The 21,319-nt window shown below is 38.2% G+C and overlaps 1 protein-coding gene across 6 annotated transcripts in view; it reads right to left on the bottom strand.

The window, feature by feature from the left end:
* TLN2 (talin 2) overlaps window positions 1–21,319 on the bottom strand; it is a 419,612-nt gene that overhangs the window by 162,305 nt on the left and 235,988 nt on the right. For all 6 annotated transcript variants that reach the window (XM_058541740.1, XM_058541736.1, XM_058541742.1 and 3 more), the window contains 3 exons: window positions 21,085–21,212; window positions 5,918–5,981; window positions 4,780–4,884 (listed from right to left, as the gene is read on the bottom strand). In XM_058541740.1, the coding sequence (XP_058397723.1) occupies window positions 4,780–4,884; window positions 5,918–5,981; window positions 21,085–21,212 (297 nt within the window). The remainder of the gene's footprint in view (window positions 1–4,779; window positions 4,885–5,917; window positions 5,982–21,084; window positions 21,213–21,319) is intronic.

The raw sequence follows: 21,319 nt of genomic DNA, 5'->3' as shown, positions 1-21,319 counted from the left end.
GACATAACAATGTGTAAGTTTAAGGTGTACAATGTGATGATCTGATAGACATAATATATTGAGAAATGGTTACCACATTAAAGTTAGATAACACATCCTTCACCTCACATAATTACCATTTTTTTTGTTGCTATGATAAGAACATTTAAGATCTACTCTCTTAGCAACTTTCAAGTATGTAATACAATATTGTTAACTATAGTCACCACGCTGTACATTATATCTCCAGAACTTACTTCTCTTATAATTTCAAGTTTACACTCTTTGACCAACATCTCTTCGTTTTCCCCACCTCATCCCCTGGCAACCATCAATCTACTCTGCTTCTATGAGTTTGGTTTTTTAAAATTCCACATAAGTCAGATCATAGAGTATTTGTCTTTCTCTGTCTTATTTCCCTTACCATAATGCCCTCAAGGTCCACCCATGTTGTCACAAATGACAGGAATGTCTTCTTTTTTATAGCTGAATAATATTCTACTATATATATATCTCTCTCACATTTTTTAAATCTATTCATCTGTCGATGGACACACAGATTGTTTTCATATCTTGGCTATTGTAAATAATGCTGCAATGAACATGACAGTACAGATATCTCTTCAAGAACGTGATTTCATTTCCTTCAGATATATATCCAGAAAGTGGGATTGTTGGATCATGTGATAGTTCTCTTTTTAATTTTTTGAGGAACTTCTACATTGTTTTACTTAGTGGCTGTACCAATTTACATTTCTACCAACAGTGAACACGGGTTCCCTTTTCTCCACATCCTCACCAGCATTTGTTATCTTGTCTTTTTGATAATAGGCATTAACAGGTATGAGGTGGTATCTCATTGTGGTTTTGATTTGCATTTCCCTCATGTTTAGTGATGTTGAGCACCTTTTCATGTATCTGTTGGCCATGTGAATATCCTCTTTGGAATAATGTCTACTCATGTCCTTTGCCTATTTTTAATTGGATTATTTTTTTTTTGCTATTGAGTTGTAAGAGTTGCTTACATATTTTGGATATTAACCCCTACCAGATATATGGTTTGCAAATATTTTCTCCAATTCTGTAGGCTGCCTTTTCTTTTTATTGATTGTTTCTTTTGATGTGCACAAGCTTAAGTTTGATGTAGTCCCACTTATTTTTTTGCTGCTTGCGCTCTTGATGTCATATCCAGAAAATCATTGTCAAGACCCATGTCAATGAGCTTACTGCCTATTTCCTTCTAGGAGTTTTATGGTTTTAGGTCTTACGTTCAAGTCCTTAACACATTTTGAGTTAATTTTTGTGAGTGGTGTAAGGTGTCCAGTTTCGTTCTTTTGCATGTGAAAATCCAGTTTTCCCAACATCATTTATTGAAGAGACTATCCCTTCCCCCTTGAGTATTCTTGGCTCCTTTGTCAAATATTAGTTAACTGCATATGTGTGGGTTTATTTCTGGGCTGTCAATTCTGTTCCATTGGCCCTATCTGTCTGTTTTAATGCCAATAGCATATTGTTTTGATTAGCTTTGTAGCATATTTTGAAATCAGTAAGTTTGATGCCTCCAGTTTTATTGTTTCTCAAGATTGCTCTGGCTGTTTGGGGTCTTTTGTGGTTCAATACATTTTTAGAATTCTTTGTTCTATTTCTGTGAAAAATGTGATTGGACTCTTGATAGGGATTACATTGAATCTGTAGATTGCTTTGAGTAGTATGGACATTTTAATAATATTAACTCTTCCAATCCATGAACATGGGATATCTTTCCATTTATTTGTGTCTTCTTCAATTTCTTTCATCAGTATCTTAAAATTTTCAGTGTATAGATCTTTTACTTCCTTGGCTAAATTTATTCCTAAGTTTTTTATTGTTTTTGATGCTATTTTAAATGGGCTTATTTCTGTTTTTCTTTTCCAGATAGTTCATTGTATATGATGTCATCTTATTTGATCTGTTGATCTGATTTACTAGGTTCATTAATTCATAATATTGCATTATCACTGAATTATCAGTTGTACTACTTTTAAAATAGGGCAAACTATGGCCAACTCTATTTATCAAAATCAATTTTAAAACAAAACGTATACTAAACAGGACCACTGAGCAAAAAATTAAAGTGGGCAATGTGCTTACTTTTATAAAGTGACAAAAATTAAAACTAATAAAAACCACAATTTGAATATCTAATATGTATATGAAAGTTGTCAGTGCTGCCTACCTCTGTGACCCTGGCCTTTCTTCAAAGAGATATCATTTTTTTTTTTTTTTTTTTGGTGAGGAAGATCAGCCCTGAGCTAACATCCAATGCCAAGCCTCCTCTTTTTTGCTGAGGAAGATTGCCCTGGGCTAACATCCATACTCATCTTCCTCTACTTTATATGGGATGCCGCCACAGCATGGCTTAACAAGTGATGCGGCGGTGCACGCCTGGGATCCAAACGTGCGAACCCCCGGCCGCTGAAGCGGAGCACGCACTTTGCTGCGCCACCAGGCTGGCCCCAAAGAGATATAATTTTTAAAAAAATAAAAAGAGAACAAAGGAAGGTAAGAAGGAAGGGGAGGGGAGAGGAGCAAGGAAGAAAATTTCCACCATTTTCTTATTTTGCCTTAAATACTTTTGTAAAAGAAAAGTTTTCATTTGATCAAATCTGCAAGACCTTGCAATAACCAGAATATCTGTGCTCTTCCTCTAATTATCCTACTAGCTATGGACAGATTTTTCTCAGGCCCTAAATTATCTTTGGCGAACCAATTTCTCTTTTCTGGAACTTGCTGTTCAATTTCTCTTCCTGATTACATGTAGTTTGCTGTGTGCTATGTATTTTCCCCAAGTGACTGACCTTTATGCATGTCACTGAAACTGACTCTGTGTTAAGTCTGATGATATTAATGGAAATTCACAATTCGAACGTGAGATGAATTTCATACATGAAGAACTACAGAAAAACTCAAGAAAACATGGAAACTGATGCCACTATCATCGGACATGCTAGAAATTCGTTTCATCTTTGTCCCTATGAGGTGTTGGAACTCATTTGCCACCTCTTGCTCTTCAGAATAATAAATGAAAAACAGCTTTTTCTTCTAAAACAAGCAGATCTCACCATGTGCTCATGGTGGGGGTGGGGGAGCTGGGATGATGAAAGCAGGTGACTACACCTCCAATGGGGTCACCCTAGCTAAGACAGCATAGCCCAGTGGTTGGGAACATGGATGTTGAAGTCAAAGAGACCTGAATTCAAGTGCTGCCTCTTTCAGTTACTAGCCTTATGGCCCCAGCTGAGTCATTTAACCTCTCTGGGTCTCTTTTCTCATTTATCAAAAGAAGATAATAGTAGTGGTTCTGCCATTGGGTTGCTGATAGATTTGAAGAAGATATGCGTGGCATATAATTGTTTATTAATGCTTTTATTATTAATATTCGGAAATGGCATTGTTACCTAGAAGGCATCAGTGCTATTAAAATATTGATAGTTTAAAATTCACACTAAATATGAAAGATTCAACTTCTAAATTATTTTTCTTAAAAACAAAGTGATTCACCTATGCTTTCTTCATTTGCAAGTGCCCCAGCATCTTCTGGTATAAAACCGAGAGCTGTCTCAAGTAACTAATCAGCATGAAGCATATGCCTTTCCACAGTATAACATCTTTATTTCTTATCCTAAAGGAAGCAGCTTCCTCCAATGAGGAGTGAAGTCAAGAAAAGCATCTATATCCCCAAACATACTAGCAGACAGCATAATTTCCTTCTTTTCTAGTTCTGTTTCGTTGTGGGGAGAGGAACCTCCTTAAAGCACCCTGTCACTGGCCTTCTGACTTTAGTCCCTGGAAACAGCTGCAACACAGCTGGTTAACACTCCCTTTTGCCTTAAGCAACATAAGACACCTCACCACATGGTGGAACTTTCTCTAGGGCAAGGGCAAGAGGCAGAAGGCCCAGAGCCACAGCAAAATAAGTGGAAATCAATGGAACTTATTACAGTAATGTATCGCTTAGCGATGGGAATATGTTCCAAGAAAGTTTCGTTAGGTGATTTCGTCTTTGCGCAAATATCACAGAGTGTACTTACACAAACCTAGATGGTATAGCCTACTATACACCTGGACTACATGGTACTAATCTTATGGGATCACTGTCGTACATGCGGCCTGTTGTTGACCAAGATGTCGTTATGCGGCACACACAGTAGATACACGACTAAAATAGAGTATGTGAGGTCAGGATGTGCAAAGGGGGAAGGAAGCTAATGGGAGGGCTGATCAGTCAACTTAAGAACACACCCATCAAGGGCCTCCATCTGCTTGTTCACAGGTTAAATTTCAAAGACCCACCTCTTTCCTTCTAGTAGGAAGGCAAACAATTCCCATGAAAACAGATCTGAAGGCCACAGACAATCCCAAGATCCATCTAAAAGTATACAAATTAAGTATTGTATTTACTACATGAATTCAATTTGGTCTGCAGCAGTCAACAACCTTCACTTAGTCCAGGACGCTCTTGATAAGAATGAAACATTCTCAGGGGAAAAAGTGATAACAAGTAAAAGTAAACACACTCCTTCAGTGACTTGATAGCAGTGACACAGCTGCCCAGAGGCCTATGGACAGCCAGGCTCATGCACCAGCCTCGTAGCTCATATACTTCATGTCTGTCCCGCAGCTAAACTCAGGTCACAACTGACCAGATGGTATAATCTGCAAACGCTAGGGATCTAGAGATGACAAACCAAGCTTAACAGCAAACACTTTACGAAAAAGAGGTGGCAGGGGCAAACAGCCTCTCCACCCTGCCCAACTCACCTTCACCAGGAAAAAGGACACACCATATGTCCGGAGGGACCGTGCAAGTTTGACATACTTGACTTTGGCTTCTATTTCACTCATCTCTCCACAGTTCTTGTGCTCCTACAAAAGTGATAGTAGCAGGGATAGTTACTGCAGTTCTGCCCGCAGGTGGACTTAGTAGAGGTAGTTACTATATATGTGCAGAGAGTGGCTATGAATGATCAGTAAGCGACGTTTGTGTCCGAGACCCCTCCATGACACATGTTCCTGCTGACCAAGGGTCAGAGCACACAGAAAGCTCTGATGTAGGGCTTCTTAGGTAGAATTTGAGACCCGACTCCCTACAGATTTCACAACTATATTCAAAAATTCACACATGTGCAGCGTGGCAGGAACAGGGTCCATAATTGTAATCTGATTTTCAAAGAACTCCATGTCCCAAAAGTTTCAGAACCAACACTTTAAATGAGAGCTAGAAAAATGTTCTTGTCCAAGAGGGGTATCATTGTAACATCCACCCAAAATATACAGTTTCCCAGAGAGCAGGATATATAAATGCCTATACATCACAGTGCTTGGAAATAATACTGGGTAAAAAACATGTTTCATACATGTGAAATTTATATTTCAACTTATATTTACATTTCAATAACAAAGAAGACCTCGATATTTTGAATTCACTAGGGTGACTGTTTCAGGGCAAAGTTGATAATAGGGCTTTTCTTACTGGTTGCCTAGAATAGACAACTCTCTGACTTTTAGAGTAAACCTGGATTTTCAAAAGGTTCCCAAATTCTAGCTCCCAAAAACAAATATCGGGACAAAGAAGCTACTTGTAGCTTCATCCCCAGTGCATTTTAATGGTAAATCACCTTGTTTCAATGCTACCAAGATAATGCCTTTGCAATTAAATGTACGCACGTTTTTCTCTGAAGGGCTAAGTAACCTTTAGCAAGAAGGTATGGATTAAGATAATAAATCTGCCCAAAGTAGAACTGTCAGCTTCTTTACTCTTGAGCCACTAATCATTTATTATATAAGCAGAGCACAGGCATGGGGTATGAAACTATCATCTGCAGAGGCCCCTCACTACTAATGAATGAGGATAGGGAGTGAGGAGAATAATCAAGTTCTGTACATTAACAATACGTACCTGAAATATTCTCTTTTCTGCTCCTCTCTGCTTGATGTATTCTTTGGGCAGGAATTCCTTTAGACTGAGAGAGAGAATTTAAAAAAGTAAGGCATTTATCATGTTCTATGATGAGAAGGAAAGAAAAGAGACTTTTTATAAAACTCACAGTTAAGTCACTATCTCTCTCAGTATTTTATGGTATAATTAATAACTGACTGCCATATCCCATAATGCACTTAAATAGAACACAAATATAAAACCAGTCTGATAAATAGGGTCAAACTAACATAGTTAAAGAAGAAAGAATTTCCAGGATATATTGTAAAGTGACAAAGCGAAGGGCACAAGAGTGTACCGTATGCTATCCTTTGTAAGAAAGGGAGGGAAATATTTTTCATTTTGCATTGTTAGTATGTATTTTTAAAACAATAGAAGGATATATCTAGTACTAATAAAAATGATTCTCTATAGGAAGAAGGGAAAACAGGGAGAAGGGAACAAGGACAGAAACTAAACCTCTCTGAATATTCTTTGTATTATAGTTTTCCCTTCAGAATCACATGAAACCACAAAGAGCGGAAAAAACTCAAAACCTAAAAATCTAAAGCAAAGTGAAACAAATGAACTTAACAGTCTATCAAGTTGACAGCATAACTACAGGAAGAAAAATGATTTCAAGTAACTCTGAGAAACAGTCTTTTGACTATATATCTCTAGTGCGATATATCTTAAAGATAAAATGAACCACAGACTTGTTAAATATTGATATCATTATTTTAAAACTAACCCCAGTCTATATACACAAACAATAAAATTTATCCTACAATAAAATTAGGATATTACATTATGTATAAGTATTATGTCATATATAATTAGGATAAAGCAAACGAGAAATTGTTTGTTGTTAGAAACCACGATTTTTAACATAAAATAGATAAAAATAAATATAAAGCAGAAAAAGTTAAATAAAAACCCTGCAACCTTCATTTGAAATATTGGCCTGAATGTCTGATTCATTTTTCTGAAAAACATATTTTCTAATTGTGCCCACTGAGGAGGCTAAGGGCAAGGACAACCTGGTGGCAACAAGCACCCCCAGTGCCTCGGCCAGGTAGTGTTTAAATACCATTTCCCTCTAAAAGCAATCAAGGATCCCTAGAGAAATGACTGATTCTTGCTCTGGGGCAGGAAAAGAATAAAATGTTCCTGGGGCTTCTTGTCCCTGAGATCAAGGAAGCAAACGACACTGGTGTGACATCAAGGGATAAACACTGGCCTAAAATGGGACATTTTTTAAAACCTTACACAAAAGAAGAGAGAACAGAGTAATGAACCTACCACCCAGCTTCAACAATTACAATTCACAGGCATTCACGACTCATCTACTCCCTCACTCACATCTTCTCCCTGGGATTATTTCCAAGTAAATCTCAGATATCACATAATTAATCTCATGTGATGGAGCAATTTGAGCATCAGAAAGAATGATGACTACAACGGGCAAAAACACAGATATGTAAAATTCCATAAAGATCCTTTAAATAATCACTGGTCGCCTTAAGACGTTGCTGGGGTACCAAATCATACTGAAAACTGATAACGGGAAAGAAACAAAACTAACAAATGCAGGAATAATAATGGAAGTCCAAAGTCATCATTTTACAACTTTTAATGGACTAAGCAATAGATCAAAACAACCGTAAGTGGCTTCTAAAATTACTAAGTGACAAGTTAATGGAGAACTTTATAACAGATAGATTTGTCTGATCCAAACCCACTGGTCAATTTTAATATTAACAAAAGTGAGATAATCAGACAACATATCCCTTCTGACTGAAGCAACAAGAAGTATACAGCACCACTTAGGAAGTATTTTCGGCAATAAAGAATAAGTAAACATATAATTGATCTTGAATTTAATTAAGACTCTACATCTAAAGATTCGTTTTAAAAAAGAGAGAGGAACAGGGTAAGTGACATCACCGAGATACAATCAGCCAAATCCCAATATGGGAAATTCTATAACAACCACCCAGGGTCCTCACAAATAAATGGCTTGGTGGTGGTGGTGAAAAAGAGGACACAATAACAGATTGATAGAGTTTCAAGAAACATATTTACTACAAAGTAATAAAGATGGTGTAGTACTAACATAAGAATAGACATATAGGTCAATGGAATAGGATTGAGAGTTCAGAAATTAACCCTGACCTTTGAAGTCAATTGATTTTCAACAAGGGTGCCAAGATATTTCAATGGGAAAAGAACAGTCTTTTTAACAAACAGTGCTGAGACAACTGGATATCCACATGCATCATTGTTTTGCCTTTGCCTACCTCACATCAAACACAAAAAATGGATCATAGACCTATATGTAAAAGCTACAACTACGAAACTCTTAGAAAATATGGGAGTAAATCTTTATGACCTTGGATTAGGCAAAGGCTTTTAAGATACAACACCAAAAGCACATGCAGCAAAAGAAAATATTGATAAATTGGACTACTCAAAATAAAAAATTTTGAACTGCAAATGGTACCATCAGGAAAAGTGAAGAGGCAACCCACAGAATGGGGGGAAACATTTGCAAATTATATATCTGATAAGGGACTTGTATCTAGAATATATAAGAACTCTTAATAATAAAAAGACAACCCAATTAAAAAATGGGCAGAGGATCTAAAGAGACATTTCTCCAAAGAACATATTCAAATGGCAAAAAGCACATGAAAATAGGCTCAACACCAGAAGCCATCAGGGAAATGTAAAGAAAAACAACAATATGATAACCACTGGATGATTACCATAAAAATGATGGACAATAACAAGTGTTGGCGAGTATGGAGAAATTGGAATCCTCATACTGTGCTGGTGGGAATGTAAAATGGTGCAGCTGCTGTGGAAAACAATTTGGTAGTTCCTCAAAATATTAAACCAATTCTACTCCTAGGCATATATCCAGGAGAAATGAAAACATATGTCCACACAAACATTTATACAGGAATGGTCACAGTGGTATTATTCATAAGAGCCAAAAGGTGGAAACAACTGAAATGTCCATGAACTGATGAATGGATGAGTAAAATACGGCTTATCCATACAATGGAACATTATTTGGCAATAAAAATGAATTAAGTAAGAAACATGCTATAACACAGAAACACTATGCTAATTGAAAGAAGCCCATCACAATAGACCACAAATTATATGATTCCATTTATATGAAATGTCAGAATAGGCAAATCTATAGAGAGAGATAGGATTAGTGGTTGCCAAGGCTGGGGATGGGAGTGGTGGAACTGGGGAGTGAGTGCTAATAGAAACGGGGTTTATTTTAGGAGGGATAAAAATGTTCTAAAATTAGATTGTAGTGATGGTTGCACAATCCTGTGACTACATTAAAAAAACAGTGAATTGCACACTTTATAAATATAAACTATATCTCAATGAAGTTGTTCTTTTAAAAAAACATATCAACCAAATATAATCTGTAGGCCTTGTTTAGATCCTGATATGACTAATATAAAATGACATTTTGAGCGAATGGGAGAAATTGAACACAGACTAGGTAGAAGATGATATTAAAGAATTAGTTCTAATTTTGCAGGGTGTTAGGATGAATTTGCAGTTGTGTGGGTTTTTAAAAATTATTTTAAAAATTTTTATTTGTCAGAAAAACATACTAAAGTACTTATAGATGAAATGATATGGTGTCTGGGATTTGCTTTAAAATACTCCAGCAAAAAGTAGCGGGGGAGGGGTTTGGGCAGGTCCAGGTTCTGGCCACATTAAGATTTGAATAATGATACCTCGTCAATCTGTAAACTACTTCTGTAGACAAAAGTTGTAAGTACATTCTTTGGAATTTCAGGGATCTAGGTCTGAGCACCAGCAGAACACTCCGGCCTTAACAAGAGACCCCAAATCGGTCAGCAGGAATAATCTAAGAAATATCTAAGCAGCAGCGCCTTAGATGTTATGACTATCAATTAAGTAACTTCATGGACAAAAACATATGGTTGAGATAGAACTGGAAGGCGCCAATGTCACAGAAGAGGCAGCTGAGTCACAGAGAAGCAAAGTGACTTAGCTAAGGTCACAGGACTTGTTAGTTCCGAGAGCCTCTGACCTCCCAGATCAAGAGTGGATCCCCCTGAACACACAGCTGTTTCAGGCTTTCCCCAGGAGCACATTTACAACGACAGTGAAGCAGCAGCATGAGTGGGCCATTGCTGTGGGTCTCTGGACAGTAGCTCCCACGCCATCAAAAAAGAGAGACCTGGCTAAGATTACCAAAAGCACCCAAAAAGGGCCCCATGCCAAACCCCCTCGGAACAATGACTGTTACTACAAGAGTGCTAGATGGTGGGGTCTAGTAGCCAGGCAGGGGTAGAATACGTTGGGCCTTTATGGCAAGAAAGTTCTGTGCTGCAACAAGCTGCCCTCGATTCAAACTCTGCAAACTAACCCTCTTATTCTTCAGTAGGTGCTGAATCTCTCGTTCTTCAGTAGGTACAGAAAACTACTTCCAGAAGCTGGCACTAGAGGTATTATCTCTGATGTTTCAAGAGTCGATTTGGGGGGAATTTAACGTATTTTAAATATGAAGTGAGTGTGTGTGCACATGTGTGTATCTTTCCCCAGTAAATCAGCACAGTGCACGGTGTCAGCACAAAGCTGGAAGGAGCAGGCAGCCTGTCATCATTGCCTGCCAGCCAGCGGTGCACCGTTCCAGCCCAGTCCTTGTTTTGATTACCAAACCCGGGTTTGGAAGGCTCCTAAGCATCTGGGACTTGCATGCAAGTGAAATCTGTCAGCCTTCTCTGAGAAAATGAGTCAGATTGTCAAACCTGATTGGAAATTTTTCTCCTAATTAAGCAAGCTCTGGCCAAGCAAAGTCTCTCCCACTGCCTCCTTAAATATTCCCACCTTAAAAGGGCAGCAGTCTACAAGGCATGCATTTAGATCTTACTTCTCCTCTAAACCCTACTGTCAGCCCTTTAAGTACCACCTTTTCTGAGTGCAATCATAATAGATGCTCCACTTCACTAAGATGGAAGATCAGTCAAAGCTCTTCTGACTCTCTAAGATCCATTGGAGGTTCAAAGTATGCAGCCAATAGACTCTTCTCTCATGAGCCCCACTTCTGCTCTGGCCAAGTCAGCTGTATTTGTTCTCCAATCTGTATTTATCTGTATTTGTTCTCCAATATTGCTGCTGACTATACATCTCACATGATTATGTAATAAACCAACACAGCCCTTAAACTATTAAAATAGTACAAAAAGGGAGCTACTGAGTGATTCCTAAAGGTAAATATTTACAAAAAGTTATTAAATTAGATATAGCTGAGACAATTGTAAAATACTGAAAAGAAAAATCATAAAAATCTAAAAATATTCGGCCTTCAGATTGCTTCATGATTGTCTTTAAATTCTCTCCTGGATGATGTGGTTCATACAAGACAGACAATGTAGAACCCCATCCAGAGGATCCACACAAAGAGAAAACCTTGGTCCTGCATCAAAAGATTGGCAAATGAGTGCATAAGTGGAAAATTAAAATATAGGGTTTCAGAGAGATAGATATCATAGCTTCTGTACTTTAAATGACTTTCTGGATTATTGAACCAACAGTTAAACCATGTTGATAGAGGGTTTCTACCATTAACAGCTGCTGTCTATTGAAAGTCAAACACTGTTTCAGGTGCTTTAATGCATAAATTAATTAAATTCCGACAAAAGCCCTTGGAAGGAAAAATCCCATTTTATACATGGAATGTGAGGCTCAGTGATACTAAGTCAGTCGCCCGCAATCATAGCCGACAACTTAAGCCTCATCTGTAGGCTCCAGAGACCACGCTTTCAGCACTAAAAACCCTGGTCCTTCCAACTTACTCTTTAGTCAAAAGACATCACGTTATCACTATTTCAGAACCTCTAGACAGAGAGGAATAAAATAACAGAAACACCCAGTTGGATAATAATAATGACCCTGGTGGCAGCAGTCAATATTTTAGAAATGCCCAGAAGCCACTGAGTCAGGGAAAGGGAATTTAATAAACATATTTGGGGGAGTGAGGTTTGGATTCAAATCCAGGTGTTCACCAAGACCTCATTTTCTCATATATAATTTAAGCTGCCTCTACAAGTAATTCCAAAAAGAGGAGTTCCAAAGATGTCTTCTGGTCTGGCAGTCAGTATACAAGCACACAGGAGGCAGCTTTGACTTTGGGAAATGTTCACTCCTTCTCATCTGTCCTGGAGCAAGCTGCCACCAATAGTTGCATGACCATGGGCAAGTCACCACCTCTCTAAACTGGTTTTAACACCTGAAAAGGAGACAGGATTCCTACCTAGGACGGTTATTGCTCATATGAACTGAAAACAATGATGTCCCCTCATTCGTGAGGGGTGAGGGCATCAATATGAACACACACACAAAGCAGTGAAGTGTGTACCCAGGACAGGGTGGAGGAATGGAGGGGAGGGAAGCGAGGGAGGTGCGGCAGGGATGGTGTCACCCTAAGGACTCTACAACACTCAGGCTTCCTGACTTCAACCTTCATGTTGAATCACCAAATGACTAACAGTAACATCTCAAATTTGACATCATATAAGCTTCTCAAAGTGTGGTCCCAGGACCAGCAGTATCAGCACCACCTGGGAACATGTTAGAAGTGCCAATTTTCAGGCTTCGCCCCAAACCTGCTGAACAAGATGCTCTGGGAGGGAGGCCTGGCAGTGAGTGCTTTAACAAGCCCTCTAGATGATTCTGATGCACGCTCAAGTTGGAGAACCACTGGCACAGGGCCTGAAAGCTCAAAGGATGGAACCAGACACACTTGGATTTGAATTCAGATTCAAAGATGAAAATGTCTGTGTGACTGAGAGTATCGGTTAGGTCCTGGTTAACTGAGGTGATGACAGAGGTGGAAGAAAGCATTGGTTGAGTTGCGAAACAGGGTGGGAAGAAGAAGTGGGGAGCGAAGAGGGCAAGAGAAAAGCCCGGGAAAGGGTCTGAGGACCTGTCTCAGGCACACAGCAGTTCTGTGCCTAGTGCCCCTAGTGTAAGGACAGGAATCCACCCAGAGGCTCAGGGACAGCTGAGGGCTGGATAAATTCAGAGGACCCTGGTTTGAAAGTAGTTAGGGAGGTAGGCATCAACCCTAGGATGCTGCTGCTAGGAAGACACAGTGAAGGCACCACTGAATGGTCATCCCCTGGAGAGCCCGGGGCTGTGAGGAACACAAGACGGAAGCGAACAATCAAGAAACCAGTGGGTGGGTAGTGGTGAGGAATAGGAGGTAAGCCAGAGCTGGTGAAAAACAGAAGCTGAAATGCTTCCTTCATTGTTAGTTTGAAAACAGAATTTACAGCCAAATTATTCTGAAAAAGGCACACAGAAGACCAACTCTAAAGGAAGAATATGTGTTTGAACAGATGCCAAGAGAAAAACTGACTTAAGACCTCCTACTGTGTCAAAAACTTTGCTTGTTGGCAGTAGAATTATCTTGAGTCTGTGGAGAAAAATATACCAAGTCCACTCTAAATTCTTCCTCAACAGAGATTCACACTCTGGGTTGCTTTGTTTTCTCAATAAAATACTTCCGAGGAACGTGCAAACAGTATGAAGAGGCTATGGTCATCAAGGATGAGAGGTTCCTCAGCCCGCTACCTACCTGCTTGCACCTGGCCATTGACCATTTCTTTCTCGGAAATGGTCTGACTTCCAATGCCTGTTAATCTTGCCTTTGCCACATGTTATATATCCAACTTCAGTGAATACAAGCTTTTATCACACCCAGGCTATTGCAACAGTCTTTTTAAAAGAAATATTGCATGGAAACATTTGAACTATATAGAAAAGTATATATCTCATAATTTATACACCTATCACCCAGGATAAATACATATTAACACGTTGCTATATTTGCTTTATGATTGCTACCTTTTTTTTTTTAAAAAAAGAGCAATGACAGATTTAGCTGATGTCCCATATCATCCTTCTTTCTCTCCCTAATGGTAGTCTCGATCTTGAAGTTAGTTTCTATGCATATTTTATTATGTTTCTACATCTCCTTGTATCTATAAGACAATATATTCTGTTTCTCTTTGTGAGTGTTTTTAAATACAATAGATTCGGAATAGATTCATATTCCGAAATGTCTTGTTTCCTCTACAAAGTACTTTGGTGTTTTCACATATTTAAATGTGTGTCCATCTGATAGACATGAAAAGGTATATTCTACTGATTTTGCCTCCTCGATTACTTATGAGGCTGAATATTTTTCCATATCTTTATAAGCCAGTTGAATTTCCTTTACTCTAAAGTGCCTATTGCTATCTTGGGTGATCTTTTTCTTAGATTTTTTTTTTCTTTTTAGTGTTTTCCGGATGTTAATTTGTTTTGGTAGTATGCATTGCAATTATGCAAATATCTTCTTTCAGTCTGGACATTCACTCTTAATTTGGTAATGTCTTTTGCTTAATATTTTAATTTTAATAAAGGTAGCTTTTCAACCTTTAGAACTCTTATACACTCTACATCTATAGGGTATATAGGTGTTTTAATTACTATAGCTTTCTAAGAAATTGGGATAGTTGTGCAAGTCCTCCATGTATCTTCAATTAGCCTTGGTCATTTTTGAGCCTTGACTAGTCCATATTAATTTAATAGTTTTATTTAGATATCCATATGAAATTTAATACTAGTTTTTCTCATTACTTAAAATGGGATTTTGACTGGACTGAATTTATAGATAAATTTGGATACAACTGCTTTTATGACATTAAGTCTTCCTATACATTAATCTAGCAAATCACTCCATTTATTCAGACCTTCTTTTATGCTCTTCAATGAACTTTTATCATCTTATTGGGTAGATCTTGGAGATTTTTGGAGATTTTCATAGGTAAATTATACTTTTTGTTATAAACAGTATCTCAGTTTTTCAATTACATTTTCTTTTTGTTGATTATGCATGGGAATACTACTTGCTATATATATATATTTATATTTATATATATATTTGTAGTCCTGCAGGTGAATACTACTGTTGTTTGGACCTAGGTGGTGATAAGCTGCTGCTATATATTGGTCTTTTTTTCCAAGGACTTTGCTCACTCTTATTAGTTCCAGTAAGTTTCCCTGTAGATTGAGTGGATTATCTTTGTAGATAATCATATCACCTGCAATTAATGAGTTTCATTTTTCTAATCCTGAAATCACTGATCTCTTTCTTTCCTTATTGTATATTTTACTTATCGTGTATTTTACTTATTTATTATTACTTGTTATCTGCCTCTCTCCACTAGAAAATAAGTTCCACGATGGCAGGAATATTTAATTGTGTTTTTACACTGCTGTATCCTCAACGCCTAATGCCTTCCACACAGAAGGCATTCAATAAATTATTTGTTGAATAAACGAGTTTTGCATCCCTGGAAGAAACTATTTAGTTATAACTTGCACTTCTATATAAATACACACCATGTTGGACTTGGTTAATGTTTTGTCAACTTTGGGGAGGGCATCTATATTCAGTTTAAAAGTTTTACATGTTCAACTGTGTTCAGTCTGTGTTCAACTTTGGTATTGTGATTCTGCTAGTTCCAAATTCATGTGTTTTTTTTTTTTTTCCTTTCTATTCTCTGAAATAACATGGGCTTAGTTTTTTGTTTTTTTTCCTGAGGAAGATCCTGAGCTAACATCTGTTGCCAATCTTCCTCTATTTTGTATGTGGGATGCCGCCACAGCATGGCTGATGAGTGGTGCAGGTCCCCGCCTGGGAACAGAACCTGGGCTGCCGAGTGGAGCGCACTAAACTTAGCAACTAGGCTGGCCTCATTTTCTCGTTTTTTTGATTAGTGTATTTTAAACTGATAAGGCAATTTCTTTCAAGGTCATAGATCTATCTAGATTTTCTAATTATCCATTCTGTCTAGATTTTCAATTTCTTTGGCTTCTAGTTTTCATTTCATTCTAATTTTTAAAATCTCTTTCTCTGAAGTTCTGCCCCATTTTCATTACTTATAATGTTTATTTTGCCTTTCTTTTGTTTTTCTTGAAACTTACCAGAGATTTACATAATTTTTTCAAAGCAGCAGCTTTGGATTTTGTTGCTTCTCTCTATAATTTCTATTTCATTACTTCCTCTTGACTAAAATATTTTCTATTTTGATTTTGTTCTACTTATCACTCAGTGAGGGAGGTATGGTAAATTATTCCACTAAAATTATTTGTGTATCCAAAATTCTCCTGTTAGCACTGTCTTTATATTTTAAGGTAATGTTAGGTGCATACAGGTTCATAATATATCATGCTGGTAAATCAGTCCTTCTATCTTTATAATGGTCTTCTTTATCTCTGCTTATGGTTTATTTGCCTTAAAGTCTATTTTGTGTGACTTTAAATATATCTTCTCTAGCTCTGATTTAACTAGCTTCCTGGTACATCATTTTCTATGCCTTTCAATTTTCCTCTGTCCTTAAATTTTAAGTGTGTCTTTTAGAAATACAGTACAGAGGGCCGGCCCTGTGGCTTAGCGGTTAAGTGCGTGCGCTCCGCTGCTGGCGGCCCGGGTTCGGATCCCGGGCGCGCACCGACGCACCGCTTCTCCGGCCATGCTGAGGCCGCGTCCCACATACAGCAACTAGAAGGATGTGCAGCTATGACATACAACTATCTACTGGAGCTTTGGAGGGAAAAAATAAATAAATAAAATCTTTAAAAAAAAAAAAATACAGTACAGAGCTGGATTTTTAAAAAATTTCATCCATTATGAGAACCTCTGTCTATTAATTGGTAAATCTGATTTACTTATATTTGCTATGATGCCTACTGTATTTAGAAGTATTTCTCATATCCTTTTTTATTTTATTGAGGTCATGATAGTTTATAACATTGTGAAATTTCAGTTGTACATTATTATTTGTCAGTCACCACACATATGTGCCCCTTTACCCCTTATGCCCATCCTCCCAACCCCCTTGCCCTCTGGTAACCACTAATCTGTTCTCTTTGTCCATGTATTTATCTTCCACATAGTCTCATATCTTATTTTATACATTCTATTTACCATACTTTTTCTGGCTTTGTTTCCATAATCCACCCCGCACAATTCCTATGGTATTGTTCAAGTTTTTTGTATTTCTTCTCTCCCTTCCCCACCCCCCTCCACCCTGGTTTGGAAGATATACAATCTATTTCTATTCTTTTAGGCTACCAATCTTTCCCCAACATCTTATTATGAAAAATCGCAAACATACAAAAACGTTGAAACAATTGTACAATTAACACTCTATACCCATCAGGTAGAGCTATCTTCAATTTTATCACATATACTTGATTTAAGGTCTAAAATTTATCAGTACATCTAATCTTTAATATAATAAAGTCCATAGAAGGCTTTGACTCTAATCACTTAAAGTTTTCCACCGTGTTTTTAAGGGGCCTGAAGTTAGTCATTATTTTAATAGGTTTTGTTGTTGCTGCTGTTTAAGAGCTAATTCTTCTTTAGATTTACCTCCTCTTTTGCCAAATTCTTTGATCAACAATGTTTCTTGCACCATACTCTTGCCATCTTTCTAGAAACAATTCATAGCAGTCCCCATAGCCTGCACTGCAACTTTTAGAATCCTAAATAGACCAATCTTGCACTTAAAACATAGTTAAAGGTTAGACGTTGTTGAAATCAGAGCTAAGTTTTAGCTCTGCATAATAACTATTTAATGTTTATTTACGAAATAGACTGTAGTCTCAAAAACAGCAATGGATTAGTATATAACATCTCCTTGTACCTTCCCTATACCTGGCACAACAGAACACACATGTGAAGGCCTCTATGAGTTAAAGACCACCACACAGCATGCTTTCTGCAACCATTTTCTGTACGCAGAAGAGCATAAAGCATATACATGATTATTGGATTGTATTGTTTATATTTCATGCTCCAATAAAATGTGCCTGAGACTCTTTGGAGATGATCTGAAGAAAAGTGTCATGTAGCTGAAGCATATCAGACTGGATTTGGGAGAACTGGCTGTTTTCTTATTTCAAGTTCTCCCTGTTCCGTGCCATATTTCTGTCTCTCTTACACCTATTTTCTCATCTGCACAGCAGACGAGACATTAAATAATCCTTAAATCTCTGAAAATGTCGAAAAGCTTTTAGTCTCTGATTTTCATTATTCTTTAAATACCTTCACCAAGGGGGTGTTCAGTCCAGAAATCATTAAAGAGTCTGAAGAAAGGTGAACAAGAATTGCATAAAAAGGTCCAGAGTATACTGACTTTGAGCAAAAGTGCTAAACAAATTTTCAAAAAATTTTTAAAAATGTACTTGCTAAAACATATGTCTATGTACCTCCCCCTGAAGCCAAGTGGCTGAAATCTCTGCCTGGCTGTATCTTCAACCTGGCTCTGTGACAGCCAACTTTCTCACTATTTTTTTTAAACTCTGAACTGTTCAAGCAAACAGTACATACAAAAGATGGATAGAGAAAAAACATAATGGCTGGCAAACATGGTCCAGTGAGTCCCTGCGGACAGCCCAGGCTCCAGCCACTCAACATACAATCAAGGAAATGGGACCTGGCTGCTTTGTTTTGATTAAAAGGAGACGAACACCCTCAGGAAGTTTTACCCGTATGGTATGTGCAATAATGTACACAATTCAACATCTATAGTAAATGAAAATACCTCATTACCTAGGTTTGGTCTAATTAAAATGTAAATCAAATTCATAAAGGAAAATAATTGCCACCAGGCATCATAAGCTTGTTTTAATTTGGAATCTGAATAAGGATACACATACCACTAGATGGATGAGCTTCATTCTATAATCCCAGAAATAAGAAAACTGACTGAATGCAATTGTGTAATCTTGGCTACCCTGGATTATTAAGAGAAAGGACATCTTTAACGGAGTGTAGGTATGCAGCATTCGATAGGCCCATAACTCGCAGGAGACTGTAAGAGCAATCCTAATGCTCTGATGCTGTCCGTAATCCCCACACAGGCAGTCAGTGGTACAGTAACCTTCATTGTGATGTGGTTGGCACAACCAGGGACGCTAGGAAAGAGACCAAAGAACCTTGTAATCACATTTTTAAGTACTTTCTTAATTTTGCTCCATTTTAGGAGAAGAGTGAAAGGTACAACTTTGCCCTAAAAGTAGAAATCCCTTTGTAAATGATAGGGCCCAGTGTGCAATGTCAGAAGCTACTTGCAGAAAAACTCGATGGAATTGTGAACAAGCCACTTCTCTCTGTGCCTCTTCTTCCACATCTATCACATAAAATATACTAGCTTCTCATTTCAAAAGAGGGCCTTGAGAATCAGCTGTCCCAAAGTAGTAATGAAATGACCAAGATAGCATCATCATTTTAGGAACCCAACGAGTGGCTACATTTGGATCATCTTCTCATCAGGGCCACATAGGTTTACAGTTATAAAGGCCTAAAAATAGGTAAATGTTTTAAAAAGTTTTTGGTTAATAAATCTTCTCTCCATTTTTTCCTGTTCTTCATCAGTCACTCAAAGAAATAGAAACAAAATATGTTGTTTCCTCCAAGGCTAAAGCAGTTCTTGGTGTTTATCAATTTCTGTGGCCATAATCCACAGGTTTTTGACACTAAATGTATCTGAGGGACCAGCTATGAGGTTAGAATGTGGGAATGTCAGACTACTAAAAGATCGTGTGCATACAGTCTTTCATAAGGCATCTGGGGTGTCAGAGAGCAGAGAGAAAGGCAACCTTCCTGTGGGTCTTACAGGAAGGAAGCCAGACTGACTGGGTAGACATGGGCCCTGAGGAATACCTGGCTATACAACTTGACTGGAGAATATAGAACAAGGTAAGTGACAAGACCTGCTCAGAGTCACTCTCAGACCCAGGTCACCATAAGATATAGTGTAGGACAAAGCATCACTTTGGAAAGGCTCTTTGGAATTCAGTAACCCAAGAGTAGAGTTTTTTTTGTAACAACTCAGTTTAGACCAAACAGTATGTTGGCCAGGCATTCTCTGCCACCAGGAAAGAAGTCCGATTTCCTTCTTACTGTAGGGCATATGCTGGTCCCAATCAATTTCCACGAAAGTGAAAGTGGGGTCAAGGGCCAAATAAGCATTTACACTATCCTCTCCCCTCAATACACTTGAACATGATGCAATGGATGACCTACTGAACACATCTCATATTGGTGTATCCTACAGAAAAGCTGACACGTCTGCCCACCCCCAGTCGGCATTCGCAGCAGTCCTCAGTTCCAAAGCCTCTACAGGTTACACTCTAGATGGATGACAGCATGATATTGATCATGTCAGGACTCTCTGGAGTGCTTTTTTTTTTTGGCTCAGTCAAATGTTTCATCTGCCCTAAGAGGAAGAAGAGGGATAGATAAAGGAAAGGAAAGCTACCAGAGGAAGAAACCCACGAAACCCTTGGCGAAGCCCAAATCAAAACAAGGGGAAGATCACCTCAAACAGCAGCCTACGTTATGGCTGGGCTTGTCCTGCTGGGCATTTTTAGGAAACCTAATCCTAAGGCCCATGTTCTGTGGGGCCACGATGAATCTGCAGGTTGGCTTTCTCTTGAATCTCTGAGTACTGAGCCAGAAAAAAATACCCCCACCACTTTATAATATAAAGAGAACCAAAGACCAGATGGGTGAAAAGAGTGGAGCAAGTATTTCATATATATATCACACTTTCAAAACAACAAAGAATTCTTAAGATTGTAATAAAGAATGTTTTATACTCTGCTCTTCTAATATAGGAGTCTTAAAAAGAAATGAAAGATGACAAAATGTGGTCCAGTATAAAGAAGGAATGTTCTAATGGGCAGAAGTTTCAGAAGATGGAGGAAGTGGTTCCTCAACTCCAGAGATATCTTAAGACAGGCTAGACAATAGCTTGGAGGGCAGCTACAGATTCTGTGGTCTAGAGGAAATCTCACACTGCCTGAACTTGGAGCAGATAAGTTTCAGTCTTCTCAACACTGAATTCCCAGGCCTCTTGCTTTCCCCAAGGTCCACAACCTTGATCATATACTCAACTGAGTAACGCTAACAATCTCACAATTGATTGAAACTAGGGTGTGTATTTTGCGTAGCAGCTCAAAAATAAATAGTGAAAAGAAAATGAGAGAGAAGAGAGAAAAAAGAAAAACAAAAGGTCATTTACTCTAGGAATCCAGGTTTGTGTTTATGCTCCACATGAGGTCCAAATTGTATCTGGGCTTGAAATCCACCAAACTCACAAGCTTTCTCGAAGGAGACAGGGTGGGAACCGTTCAGGATATCATCCCGAGCCTGAAAAACAAGAGGAAGCAAAAAGCATCAGGAGCTTGGGGGAGTGACACATTCTCCCCATTGACACGTTCCTGCACCTGAGCGTGCCCTCTTTGTGGAGCAAGGGA

Source organism: Diceros bicornis, chromosome 5, assembly GCF_020826845.1.
Source record: "Diceros bicornis minor isolate mBicDic1 chromosome 5, mDicBic1.mat.cur, whole genome shotgun sequence".
Lineage (NCBI taxonomy): Eukaryota > Metazoa > Chordata > Mammalia > Perissodactyla > Rhinocerotidae > Diceros > Diceros bicornis.
Note: the sequence above shows the minus strand (reverse complement) of the source record. Positions and strands in the feature narration are given on the sequence as shown.